This window comes from Cottoperca gobio, chromosome 22 (genome assembly GCF_900634415.1).
Source record: "Cottoperca gobio chromosome 22, fCotGob3.1, whole genome shotgun sequence".
Taxonomy (NCBI): domain Eukaryota; kingdom Metazoa; phylum Chordata; class Actinopteri; order Perciformes; family Bovichtidae; genus Cottoperca; species Cottoperca gobio.
The window spans coordinates 18,893,897-18,909,070 of NC_041376.1; the positions used below are offsets into that span (position 1 = coordinate 18,893,897).

The 15,174-nt window shown below is 37.9% G+C and overlaps 1 protein-coding gene across 2 annotated transcripts in view; it reads left to right on the forward strand.

The window, feature by feature from the left end:
• The first annotated feature begins 3,615 nt into the window (after positions 1–3,615).
• sntg2 (syntrophin, gamma 2) overlaps positions 3,616–15,174 on the forward strand; it is a 103,921-nt gene continuing 92,362 nt past the window's right edge. For both annotated transcript variants that reach the window (XM_029460734.1, XM_029460735.1), the window contains exon 1: positions 3,616–3,945. In XM_029460734.1, the coding sequence (XP_029316594.1) occupies positions 3,877–3,945 (69 nt within the window). In that variant the 5' untranslated portion in view covers positions 3,616–3,876. The remainder of the gene's footprint in view (positions 3,946–15,174) is intronic.

A 15,174-nucleotide genomic window follows, 5' to 3' on the forward strand; every position in this document is an offset into this window, starting at 1 on the left:
GTGTCACAAGGAAACGGACCATTACTTCGATTAACATTTCTCCGGGTTTCAAAATGATTGGAAATATCTGGGATAATGTAAGTACATAACTCTAAAAAAATTTACGGATGACTTGCTTGGCCTTAATATTTTAGATCATTGAATCAGAGACATTTATGGGATTAAAACCGTGTCAAACTGCCAAGGATGAAAAAGTTTAAAGAAGTATACTTAGAAAGGAGCATCTTTAAGCACTGTAGAAATAACTTTATGGCTGTGTTAAAGATGATCAGATTTGACTGTGGGGTAACTTGATGAATACAAAAAATATAGCAACAGAGCGGCAGACAGAATGCAAAATAAGTAGAGACTTGAGGCTGAACTTTTGAGAAAGCCCGGCCCTGTTATTGTCTGCAGAGGATTACTGTCTGATGAGTTTTCAATGTGAACAGAAAAGGTTGTACAGTACGACAAAGATAGAAGCTGAACCAATTTAAAGCAGCGCACTTAATACCAAGCAAAGAATTCAGCCACACAAAGGCTCTGCTAAGATATGAAAGGATTAAAACAGAAGTTCCACCTAAATTCACTTACAATATAACACTGGGACGTTGAATCAGGGATTCCCCTACAATTCTGGGTACAGTTCATAAACCAGATTGAAAAGTTATAGAAATGCATTACAGCTCTCCTCACCTGCTGGAGGAAAAGTCTAAACGTGGCCACTGCAAGAGGATCCCAGTTCACCCTCACAAACATCCCTTTCAGAATTTAGTGTGAACAACAAGACCCCACTCACCCCACCACGGCCTGTTCTTCCTGCTACCCTCTGGCAAGAGGTTCCGCAGCATAAAGAGCAGAACTACCAGATTCTGCAGTTTCTTTCCCCAAACCATCAGACTGTTGAACCAGAAATAACTTCTTCTCCTGAGCAATGTGATGTGAACTCCACTCTAAGAACTCTTAAATGTATATATGTTATACAGTGTATATATATTATTTATATATAGTACATTAATATTTTAAGTACACATTTTATTTTATATTTCTGCATCATTTATGACATCTTACTCACTAGTCACTTTTACAGTAAGCTTTTCATTTGAATTGTACATTGTATAGCTCGAAATGACAATAAAGTTTATTGATTGATTGATTGACAACACGTCGCCGCAGCAGACACTGGATCCTCCTGAGAAACGGCTTAACAATAACTCTTATTTTCAACACCAGAAACAGTCCTAGAAAGAGAGACTGGTATTTAAAACACAACCACAGAAAAAGTGAGCATTTATTTAAATATTATATCAGAGGAAGAAAAGTCACTTTGAAGCTTTCACACAAGGTTTTCAAAGCCTCACAGAAGTTAAAGATGCAAGCAAGAGATCCAGAGCGATACGTTCGCAGCCGATAGAGCTTTAAAAAAATAACTGATTGATGCTCGGACATGTGAAAGTCTATTTCTCTCCACTCAGTAGAGCTGAAACCAGATGCTAGAACTGTATCACACTGGAATATCATTTCCCTTCATGATAAGGGGATTCTGAAAGCTTAGGGGTGAAATACAGACATCTTTCTACCTTTTGAAAGTTTGAGCTTTAGCATATATGTACCTAATGCTAAATATCAGTTACATATATGCTAGAACTAGAACACAACTATTAAAGAGAAGGTTTGTGTATTTGGAAGTGGGGTTGTATAAGGTACTTATCTATAGTCAGTGAAGAAACAAACAGGAGTTACCGCATGAATGACATGGAAGCCGTTCTCTCTTCAAAGCCACCAGACTCCTTCAATAAAAACAGTCATTTTACTTTGCTTGCTGAACTCAGGAGTTACTGTCCAAACTAACCAACTGTGGTGGATCCAAAGAAACCCTTTAAAACACCAAAGCCACACAATAACACAAACTAACTAACCGATCGAGGCAGCGGTCAGCAGCTCCTGTGTTCTGCAAGGTAACATGACTGTTTTTGTCAATGGAGTCTGGTGCTGTTGAAGAGAGCAGAGACACCTGTCAGAAAGGGCTGTCTGACAGCAAGGTAGAGTGGTGAGAATATTCTAAATATCTTACACAATCCAAACTATTCCTTTATAATCCAGAAGTTTAGAAAGGCAAAACAAGATGTAATAGTTCTGGTAACCTATCAGTAAAGTTCCTGTTCATTTTGGGGGGTCTGTACAGCAACACTCAGCATTTAAGAAAGTAAGATTATTCTGTCCTTTTATTGTCAAATTTGATAAATATTAACACTATTAGAAAACGTTTACATACATTTATTTAAGCAAACAGCCCATATACTTTAAATGGGTAAGAAAATAGGCTCTGTCCTTTATTTTGCCGAGAGTTCGATAAGAAGATGGATACCACCCTCATGGTACGCCAGCTGACCTTAGCATACAGACCGGTCGGGAACAGCTAGCTTTGTCCAACTTACTTGGAGTAGGCTTTAAAAAGGCAACCGAACTGAATGCATTTAATAACTACTGGCAACTACTGTGTGTTACCATAGCAGCCTCAGTTTCTTTTGAGGATAAGTACAGTTTGAGAACTACATAAGTACTATTAACAACGCTACAGGCAATAAGTTAAAAAGGCATACTTCTATAGTTTATCACAAAATATATTTTCTTCTCGCTTTGACTTTTGAGCTCTTTCAAACTGAGTCTGTTTGTACTTTGCGGCTCTGCTCTGCCTCTAGAAATGTTTATTTAACTAAAACTCCAGGCTGTATACTGAAGATCACAGGGCCTGCTCAACAATACGTTGGAGAATCCATTTTGTGAAAGTCCAAAACAGCGTTAGCACATCATCCCATCAGATTTGACAGTAACATATCGAGCGGTCATTGAAGTTTGAAGCTACAGGAGCTTCCCAAACAATCCCTCCCTCTGATGATACCTTTGCATACTTTGCTGTGCTCTGTAGCAGTCCATCATTGTACCTGCCCAGATGCACATAAAGCACTAATCCTGATCATTAAAAAAGAGCAAGTAGAAGTGTGTCACAGATTAAAGGCATGCAATCATACAAAGTAAAGCCATCTGTCAGGTACTGCTTGCACTTAGGGTGTTTGAGAGGCTCTATTTATAACCTCTATTGCTCCTGACAGAGTGATGGTTATTGGATGGGGTATAAACCAACCTATAGCACTAAAACCCAGAGTAAGTCTGGTTCTGACAGCCCCAGCTCCCTCAGGCCGGCTGTGAGGAGTTAGTGGTGACTGGCTCACAAAATCATCTCCGAACCATCTCTCCTCCTCCTCCAGGAAAATGAGCAAGGCCCACAGAAATTAATTTGTGCCAGTATGAAGATTTAACACGCTCAGGGAAGCTGGCACAGAGTTGAAGTACAGAGTTCTAGCTTTATATTGATTTTCACATTGTTGTTTTGTATCTCGGTGAGACCAGAGGCAGAGGTAGTGATTGTGATATAGGCTTGCCCACTACTACTGCACTAATTAGAGATACATAAATCATAAATATTTGATTTATGCTGATTTTTAAACGCCATTTCGTTCCAGATTTAAATACAGGTGAATGGGTTAATGTCCTGTGCTTTGACGCAGGAATGGTTAATAGGACAGGCAGCAGGTGGAGAGACATGCAGACTGATGAGCAGCAGCAGAGGAGCCACTGTGTGCCGACAGTTAGGGCTGAGCCGTAGACAAATAAGCAACAATTGCCGTCACATATTTTCCCCTGCAGCAGGAACATTTGTTCTAATTGCAGGATATAGGCACCTTAAAAAAAGCTAGAGCTTACAGGCATGGTTTCTCAGTCTGCCTCCGTCGTTGAACGGGACGCCGGCGAATAACACTTGGAGTCAATTGCTGGGTAAATGACTTGAGGCACTCTCGTCGAAGTCAGCGGACAGAGAAAGCGGTTTTATGGGAAATGAATGTGACCGGGAAACAGCAACCTGAGCTGATCGAGCGACCCGCCAGCCTTTTGGTTCCAACTTCGGCAAGTAAACCTATTCATTTAATCAACTTAAATCACAGTGCAGTTCTCCCTATTCACGTGAGATGTGCTAAGTGTAGGGGCACAGTTCTAAAGAGCACACGCGCTGTTTTAGCTTTGATGTACAGACTACCTTTAAAAAAAGACTATTTAGTGTTTCCTTGCTTATAAATACTTGTAGATAGTGAGAATGCTTTGAAATAAAACTATATACAAATACATAGCAGAATATGCACATTTCGGCATACATTTAGCAAACTATTATTCTCGTACTTTAACAAACATATAACTTTTACCAATAACATTTCGCAGTACTCTACCACACTGTCGTCAAATGTAGGAGCGAATTATGTGCGCATCACTACAAGTTTGGAACATATTTCATTGAAATGCGGCAGTGCTTCGTTTATTATTTAATATTATGTACATGCCGAATCAACCAAAAGACCATGCTCATTTCCCAAAGCCCATTTGTCCTGCTGTACGAGGCATGCCATTTTAGTGGTAAGCAAGTACACATTGAACTACTGAATATGTCAGTGCAGGCTGATGTGACGTTCCTCCCTGATGATGAAACGGTGCGTTTTATGTCAGTTTTGGTTACAGCATTCGTTATATACAGACACACAAACACTAGTAAACACACAGTAGTTTAACTATTATAACTTTGCATTTTGTCGACGGTTCTTAATTTTGAGGTATTTTTGATTACCAGTAGCTTATTTATCTGTAGGCTATATGTGTTATCAGAATATATCTCAGTTTCAATAAGTGGCAGATGGAAGGCTGCTTGTAAAGTGGCCTACTGCTGCAATAATTAGGCTGTATTATGACTGTTATTACAATTATTGTCTTTTGTTAGTCACAGACGTGTACTGAGCTTTATTAAGTGCTTCATGTCTAATTTGCCATTGTGGTGAGGCTACTTGAACAAGAAAACAAATGATTTTGACAGCCTTTCATATTCTCCGTCAGCTGCCTAAAGTAAAAACCAACACATATCATATGTTGTCTAAAATCCATCCTCCTTGGCTAAACACCAGCCATCATATGCTGCATGGTATTCAGCAGTCGGCCGGTTATTGCCTCCACTGGACACATAGCACCTTTTAATATCATCAGTCCCTGGAGTCCTGCTTTGTGGGCACTTTCCGTTCACGAAGCATTTGCTTTTAAAACCAGATACCTGAGCCTCAAGGGGCACAAGTCTGCAGCTTAATTTTGCTTAGAGTGTGCACAGTTTTCACACATTTTCCACTCTCCACTACCACTGACTGATAGCTAAATGTACACAGTAAGCAGAGTTTTCCTGTTGAAAAATGCTCTCTCTCACACAAACACAGGAATGTCTGCATGATGCATAATGGTGATCACCTTGTGTGCAGTTTCAGCGTGTTAAGCGCAAACGTCATCGTGGTTCCACAGGAAGTAAACTCAATATTTTGCAGGTCCTTAAAACAGCTGTAATCAGAAATCCTTACACGTGGCCTTTTAATCAAACCAGCGCTTTAAAAATGTTGCTTTTTGAAACATGCAGATACACTAATATAGCTTATTAATTAGCAATCACTGATATATGAGATTAAAGGGCTGTAGAGGCACACATCTCCTTTTTTTTACCACGGTACACTGTGTGCATATCAACAAATATTAGATGTCTCTATTGATCAAGTTACTGAATAGTGATTAGTGTGAGGATTCTGTGTAATCCAGGTCACAGCAGAAGTAAGTAATCAAAGGTTTGTGTTGAAGGTAGTCGTCAAGATACAGTAGACTGGTTGTTCCGGTCCAAACACAAGCAGCAAGGTCGGTGTGTACAGTTTGTGCATGAGTCTGTGTTTGTATTGAATGTCAGGGTATATTAGTGCTGTGACGGACAGGCAGCGTTTGCAGGGTGTTTACCTGCCTCCCCGTGTTAGGAGAGACTACATCCCCGTCTTAGTTGAAGCTGTATTTTTCCTCGTGAGGACTTTAAACTGCACTATGTAAATTCCTGCAGACACATTCCCTCCTGGTGTGTTTGTGTGTGTGTGTGTGTGTGTGTGTGTGTGTGTGTGTGTGTGTGTGTGTGTGTGTGTGGTGTGTGGTGTGTGTGTGTTTGTGTGTGTGGTCCTTCTTAAATTCTTAGTATCAACTAGCTGGTTTCAAATGAGTGATTTAACTAAATTGTTGCACCATTCAAACTTAAGAAATGTCTTAGCAAAAATGTAGTTTACTTACTTATTTACCTGTACATACTGTTGTGTGAATTGATATGGCGCTGGTTGCAAAGATTTTAGTACCAGGGGCTCTGAACAAAAGTAAACCTTTTTTACTCAGGTTTTATGGATGTGTTTTTTATACTATGACAGTTTCCTAAAATTAGATAAAAATAAATAAATAACAGTAACGCAATATGTCGCAATAATATAACCCTCATGTCGTGATGCGTATTGTATCGCCAGATTGTTGCCAATACACAGCCCTGTTTTTAGGGAACCAATCTAAACGCCGATGGTGCCATTTCTTGTGCAACATTTACTTCATAATGACAACTAATTTATGGCTTCTATTAAACATTTTTCCATTATTGTAACTGGGGGTTTAAAGCTGAGTGTGAGTGTCCAAAATGAATATTACAGGGTGGGGGAATTTACCCAAAAATACCTACAAACAACATACCCAAAGTAAATTAAAAGCTGCTCTTCAACCATTTGCACCATATGCATGGTTTTGATCTCATTCAAAAAATAACTCTCTTCATTCTTGCAAAACAGTCAGAATTACTCCAAGTGTTTCTGGCACTGAGTTATAGTGGTCTGAATATACTACATTTGAAGGAAATAAACTCCGTCTGAATTTTCTTGTTGAAAAAGATGCCTGAAGATGTCTATAGCTGGTGGGTGAGAGCTGGAAAACACAATAGAAACATAGCACCAAGTGTTATGAAGTTCAGGTTCAAATTTCAGAACAAAAACAAAAAAACACAACATATTAAACAGGTTTTTCTAAGAGTAACACCAAACTGCAATTTGAAGATATTATAATATTTATTAATAAAATATTATTTGTTTTGCTCACAAATAACTATTATTTACCCATATTTCCCTGTCAGTAGTAATGACAGTAAGTGAAGTATAAACACATTTTTTGCAATTTATTTGTGTTTTTTTTTGTATTTATTTATGAACTTGAATATAATAAATACAATTTTACAAAAAAAAAAAACATTTGTAAAAAATAAACCATCAAAGTACCGCATCACATTTCTCAGCGTTTCATTAGCTACACGATACGCCAGTCATCGGGAGACTGTTGCTATTGGCTCGGTCTGTAAACAAAAGAAGAGGGGTTGGCACTTCCTTATCAAGTTAATACTGATTGGCTATTGATGGCTGTAGATAACGCATGGAAGCTCCGATTGGCTCAAATGAAGTTTCAATCGAACGCTAAGAGTTTGGTCTAAACAAAATATCTCACACATCGATCAGCTGATTTCAAAGATTGCAACAGCTGTTCATGGGCTTTTATGGACGTGAAGATGTTGGCGATCAATATCTTTTTACGGGAAACGATCATTTGGACCTTTGGCAATGACACAGTATTGTTTTTTTGGATTATTACTGATTACAGGATTATTATGAGGCTTCATAGGTGAGTTGGCTCAAAGTCATGATTTTTATTTTTGAGTTTAATTGCTATTTTGAGGCACTGATTGTACCTGCTGTTGTGATTGTGATCTCTAAATCTAAATAGATGAGATTCTAAGCTTTCTAAAAAGATGTGGCATGGATACCATATCTAGCATGGTGGACTGTACACAACACATGGCAAAATAAAACTCCTGGTGTGGACCGCGGGAGGCCGTCCACACGGTAAGAGGTTAATGACAATTTGGAGGGTTCTACGCTGTGATTGGGATACTTGTCAGTAGAATCTGGCAACACTGGATGCAACCCGTTTTTAATTTAGTGATGAGCCTCCCTTTAAAACCCGGCTACACTAACAAGCAGCTGGTGCAACCGGCTTATTGCAAGTTTGGATTCCAGGATGTAACTCAAACTTAAATTAACCATGTGTTGCCGATGTAACAATTTCTCATCTGCACTCCTCCTGAGAACTAAACATGACAATGTCCTCCGAGCAGAAATGCTAAACAGTCCTGACACTAAAATATTTACAATGGTGGATAATTATTCACACACAGCTTTACAGGATTGCACCTACTGTTGGGGATATTGACTTGTTGGTCAACATAACCTTTACCGAGGGGAACGAGCAGCAAGGACAACCCAAACCTACAAATGGGATTAAATACACTGTGATGCAGTGTGATTATCAGACAATCAAACCCTTGTCCCTTTCTTAAGGCATAGAAAACAAGTGACATGTAAAGTTGTATAAAATGTCCAGCCCCTTGTGGTCACACGCCTGAGGATGTCTCTTGGCAGCAGCAGCAGAAGTGTAATTATACCCCAGTGGAGTGTGAAAGTCTATGCTTTTGTATTCAGGGAGTCAATCATATTTGAACCAAATCACTCCTGTTGGACCGTAAACATGTATTCTCTTTCAACTTGTCATTTTTTCCTAGAGCTACTCAGATAATATTTAGTCTCTTTCATTGCCATAACAATATAAAATCTTCCTCCTGTCATTGGAGTCAGCCCTTCAAAATGAATAGTGTCATTTAGGGACATTCCTCCAAGCATTTCCTCCTTATTAACTGTTTTGTACTATATACATATATATATATATATATATTTTTTATATATATATATATATATGTGTGTGTGTGTGTGTATATATATATATATATATATATATATATATATATATATATACAATTATATATATATAATTATATATAAATATAATGACATCTTTTCCTGTCAAATGGCTCCACAGTTTCACTTTTAATTATTTTAAGGCAGATGAACTAATGACAGGAAGTGGAGGAACCCATGAGAGATGTGAAGTGGGCCAAAGGGCACACTCCAGTGTTATATCATAAATTAGTCTTTTTAAAAACGTATAATTAGTCCCTGTAGGAAGTGCAAAGATACATATATAATACAGTATTATGCACAGTCACATTCCATAATTCAACTAACTACAAAACCAGGCTGTAATTAATGTCTTAATTAGATGGTGTTTTTAATTTTTAAAGTGTCAAGAGGATATGTTGTGTTATAAATCATGATGCATCAAAACATGCGCTGTCACTGTTTAGAACCTTTCTTCAAATGTTTCCTTGGCAAATAAAAGGAAACTCGTCTTCTGCATTATTAATACCCACAGCGTTTCATTAGCATTCTTATTTAGATTCGAGGCAGGAAACTTATGCATTTTAATGTCCCCATTCATTTCCCAGTGAGATATAAAGCAATCTGCTATGTCCCTTTCACCAGCTGATCGTGGATTGTTGTGGACATTTTCCTTTCCACTTATACAACTGCACTTTAAAAATACACTAAAAGCAATAATTGTTTTTCCCCGTTGTCTAAGTGAGATTCGTCCTTGAAATGACAATTAAAGAACGTTGGAAATATTCATAGTCCCAGATTAGTTGCTCCAAACCTCCATTCACCCCAAATTACTCCTCCCTTAGCGGCAACATAAGAACACCCAATCCACACTCGTACATAACTCCTCACTGTTACTGCGTAGTTGATTGTGTTTGTATGAGAGGGCGAAAACAACATAAGCCTGTGCATTATACCCTCATAAGAAAAAGAAAATATATTGACATTAGAGAATGTACGGAGCAGACTAGTTGGGAGTTCCCTTCATCTCATGATTCATCTCTCACTCCACATGCAATAATCTCACATGCTGCACGGATTTGGGGACACGTGCTGCTATTTGAGCAGGACAGCTCTGCGAGACGAGCCTATTCAAACAAGGAAGGTATAATAATGCATCAGGCAATACATCTAGTGGCTTTGATTCCCTTTGGAGCCACTCTGAGTGGAAGATTGAACCAGGATAATTGCAGAACATACAATAGCACATTTCTGTGAGGACAGCTCCGACCTGCCTTCAGTTTCTGGACCTTCCAGGACATTGACGTACAGCATACAGTGGATTGACTGACGCATAAGGGAAATGCTCTACTTAATACATACACTATAAAGTCATGTACCTTCATTTCTAAACAGGATTAGTGATATAGAAACATCAAACAACCATGTTAGCCATGAAGAACTGAACCCTGACATTTTACAGTTACATTATCCTTCTTTACATTTCTCTGTTCAGTCACATATATAATGCTCAGTCAGTGTTTCCTCTTGGATTTTTTCCAACAGTGGTGCAGGAGTTTTTTATTTTGCCGCAACAATATATCTTGCTTCTTCCTCCTCTCTCCAAAATGCCCACCTCCCCTCACCCAACTACCCTCAGCTTCATCATGACCATCGTCAGCCTGTCTTTTCCTTACCAACCAGTTCACCAAACTAATCGGATCATTCAACAATATATCATTTGACTTGATCTTGCCTCATGACAAACAAGTTTAGTTTGTTGATCAAATAAAGGCAGAAAAGATAACACGCTTCAGTCATAGGCTTAATGTTACTTAATTAATTAACCACAAATTTGATCTGATATTTGCTGCTGATGTTTTCTACCAGCAGTATGTGCCATGTTCCGTGCCGTCTCCAATTATTTGCTGAGGATTCGCTTAACTGCCGCCAATTGTGCTTTCAAATGACCATTAACAGACTGTTGGTGGCAAAGTCTGATTTATAATCGTCCGTCTACACCGACTCTGGCTGCGTGAAGTAAGAATGGAAATCGCTGCTGCTAAATGGTTAGCGCTGTTCAATGGCTCAATTGTTGGCAAACATATAAACCAATTTGTAATTTTTTTATGAATTATATACTTTGATGGAATAGTTTTGACATTTTGGGAAAAGCACTAGTTTGCTCTCTTGAAAAGAGCTAGATGAGAATATAATATAATGATTATAATCACAGTACGCTAAATATGAAGCGAGCAAAAAGACTGGAAACAAGAGGAAACGAGTAACAAAGGACACCTGTAGTGTTTAGTTGTTAACGCCTTATATCTCGTTTGTTTAATCCATACAAAAACCCAAACTCAAAAACAAAAATGTGTCAGAAAAGGTTCAGCACATAGTCTCCATAAAGCCATGTTTTATATTTACACTTGGCTGTTGCTAAACTGCTAGCTGCACCTTCATACAGTGTTTATGATTGAGTCTTAGGATTCTTCTCATTTAACTCTCGGAAAGAAAGGGACTGTTGCACTTTTCCTTTTAAGCTCCTTTTTCAATAGAACTTTGAGTTAAATGTAAAAATAAAATAAAGAAAACACAAGAATGACAAGATTTTTTTTTTTTTTTCCAAAATATTTTTATTCACATGAAAAAGTGTAACATCATATTTCCACTTTCCCTCAACCCAGCCCCATCCCAACCCATCCCACCGACCCCTCTCCCGGAGCAATAAGGCAACAGTACGTCAATTACATACCAAATGAAAGATACAATGATATACATGCACATATATACACATACCTGCATACATACACACATGTAAACGTACACATACTAACACATATATCAAGGGATGTCACATGGGCTGCATGTGTGGTGGACAGGGGAGTAAAGATATTGGAATTATAGGCAGATACAGGGAGAATCCCTACAGACAAGATTATTGATCTCTTATAACAATAAAGTATAGCTGCAAACTCAATTGCTGTTTTTAATTTCAACCAGGTCACTCACGCGAATCGTGTAGATCAATGTTGTCAGGGGGATGAATGAGGGAGGAGAGAATGTCGAATTGCGAATATGTCTCAAAACTTGAGGTAAGCATTTATTTTTGTAGCTAGTTTTTAGTTTTGTACACCTTTTCCACTACTTTAGAGTTTGTAAGTCTGGGTGTATGCTAAAGAATAATCGGCTATAATATGTTATAAAATATAAAGTAATAATTTCATCTATGAAATACTTTAAAAAAGTCCTGTTGTTCAGCAGACACAGAAATGTTCCCATGGAACTCTTTGCACTGTCTGCAGGTTCATCCAGCACGTCTGCATCATAATCTCCTGCTGTTTTCCAAAAATTCATTAAAAGCAAAACTTGTGCAGACATGCTGCTGCATTAATGAATATAATCCATCACTGTAAATTAGATGACTGTTGACTTTTCCCTCTACAATTAAATAAAAACCAAACTTTATGATTATTGTTGTGGTGCTATTTGAGGTACTCCAGGTCTGTTCTGCAGTAACTGTGACGACATTTACTTTACTTAGCTGCTACCACTCTTATGTAAGATTGGTGACGTCTTTGTGACCTTCCTCATCCTCCGTACTGTCAACCTTTGCACATTTCTGCACAATAGCTTCTCTTTTAATTCAGATACACTGTACGTATTTTCTCATAAAGATGTGTCACATGCTTGTATTTCCTTTAAAGCACATTTATGTTTCGTGTACACGTAATAGTTTTTTTTCAATATCTGCTGTTGTGTTATATTTTAATTTCTCTTGCTGTGTTTGCGCATGCACCGTTATACACCAAAGCAACTTCCTGAATTCTGAATCTAATCCTGAAATAAATGAAAATGTGTATGTATATGTGGTAGTCTTATTAGCAGACAATTAACAAAGTTTTCTCATTCAAAATGATGGATGATGCTCATCAGTGCGGCTGTATCATTGGGCTGTTCCAAATGGATTTCCCAAAAGTCCATTAATATTTTTAACAAAGCTGCCAGGCCACATTGCATAAGAGTTAACTTTGTCACAGTTTTGGCACAATTTCTAAAATGTGCAAGTTGGCAAAAATGCAAGCTCATAGTGGGCAAAATATATGTGCTCGTAGTTTTGCTGTGGAAGTCAGACCTGTCGACTTATTAATAAATCCATCTATTTCTGATAGTTGTAAATAAAGCAACTACTTTGGAACTTCTGGATTTCTAAGATAATGAGTTAAAAAGAGAACCTAAACTTTAGATGACAAATGGAGACGCTTGTGTAACTTCAGAAACTGTACAGTTAAAGCTATTTTACTAGTGACACAACCCTGGGTAGTTTTAAATGACTTGAAGTGATGAGTTTTGCTTTTCTTCCTTTTCTGTGTTCTTTTTAAAATGTGAAAATCTTTGAAGGATCCAGATGGAAGTGTTCAGCTTGACAAAAGTTGTAATTGGGACACCTGTCAGCATCCAGTACTTGTCATACATACAGCTCGTACATTTCATACCTTAAAAAAGAAAAGAAAAGAAGAGGCTGCTCATTAGTTGTCCACAATGAGAAAACTATAAAACTGTGAGTTTACAACTTGCACATTTGTTGTTAAATGTACCTTGATGGCTGACATCAGCGTTGCCAGACTGGAAATGCTAAACTATCGTACTAAATGCTTGAAATGATCGTATTTTGAGGAAAAGGATTGTACACGAGTCATTACCACCAGAACAAATACGTAAATGTGTAAATTTACACGACACATATTTAAACGACTCTTTGACAAACCTACAAATCTAACCACGTGCGTTGAAGGGAATCACGTGAGAAGAGATGCGTAATCACAGACCTAAGATTCATCTGGAAATGAATTAAGATGAGACTAAAACCAAACTACTAATAGTAAGCTAACCAAAACGGCAATTATCGTACACAGGGCAAAATGATCGTACAAATACGATCATTGATACTCATTAACAACCACCGGTCTGTAGCCAGAGACAGAACATTGGGAGTGATGTCTTGCTATCGCCCAGAGGCAGCGCCAACCATCCAAACCTGTATAGAATCCATAATGATGTGTTTATTAATGTGAAACTGAACTGATGGAATAAAGTGTGATTATCTAGAGAGGGCTGTAAGGCGAGATGTTTTATATGCTATAGTGTATGTTACAGGTTTGAAGACTGACGTTACGTGATTGATCTAGACAAAGAAAGTGTGTGTGTGTGTTGCTTTTCAACGTTATCAGTGTCTGGAAAGTCAAATGTCAACTGTCTTCACATCAGGGTGGAAAGATACGCAGGAACACCAGGGTTTGTCAAATCGCTGTGTGTTAGTAGTTTTGCATAAATAAATACAGCCATGTACAGACTATGAAGTCCGATAAATAAAAGGCTTGCCTAAGAAAATATTTATCAGGGAGGCTAGATGTTGAGGGCCCTGGTGGACACCCTGCTCCACCACCACCACCACTGTACGCATACCGCCACCCTCAAGTAACCAAACCAGAAAACAATTTGAGCATATAGGAATGTAAACTGTCTTTTACACACAGCTCTTCTACTTCTGGTTGAGCTCTGACAGCTGGTTCCATGTGGGATGCAGTTTAGTTCGTATTTAAGTTCCGATGCATACTAATCTCTTGTTGTACCTTCTATCCCGGGCTGCCTGACACCAGTAATCTGTCAGTGAGTCAGCATGCACAATACCCTTCCAGTTTTAAAGAACCTGCTTGTTTTTATTCTTTATTTCCTTTGAGGACTCCTGCCTGTTTAACGGGATGTGCCTTTGTTGTAATTCATTAAATTAATTTACAATAGATTATACGATTTAAATCTAATTTAATCATCTATTCTAATAGTAATAATATTAATAATAATATAATCATTAGATTATTAGAACAGAATAGATTACCCAAAAATAATCTGGGATTAGTTTTTTTAATAGTCCCTTTTTTATATTAGCTAAGAGCAATACTCGGGTAACGTTAGTAGGCTTCATATTTGTCACTTATCCGGTTGAAATGGCAAAGTTGGTATTTATATCAGCTGTAGCTAACTGTTCATTTAGCAAACTATGACTAAATATGTTTGTCAACAACCTTTTCTTCCATGACGACGAAACTATGGTGAGACGGCAACAATTGAACTCTAACTGCGACTTTATTTTCTTTCCCTTTCCTGTTACGCCACGCACAGTCAGGACGACTTGGATTCATTTATTTACGTAAATGAAATGAACAATGACAGCAGGGCTTTAGAGAAAGACATTTCAACTAGACTAGATTGACTGAAACCAGACATTTAATCAACTAAAACATGACAAAGAAACAAAACCGGATGAGGACTAAATATGATCAAAAACTAACAAAGCTCTTTGACACAGAACTAACTCTTTAGCAACTCAAATGAAATGTTTAGCTGTTATCTTTAACCTCACACGATGATGTCTCGTGTTGTAGTGCACCAACACCATGTCATGTCAGATGCAGGAAAATCAAATTGTATAACGTATCTATTTGTATCCATT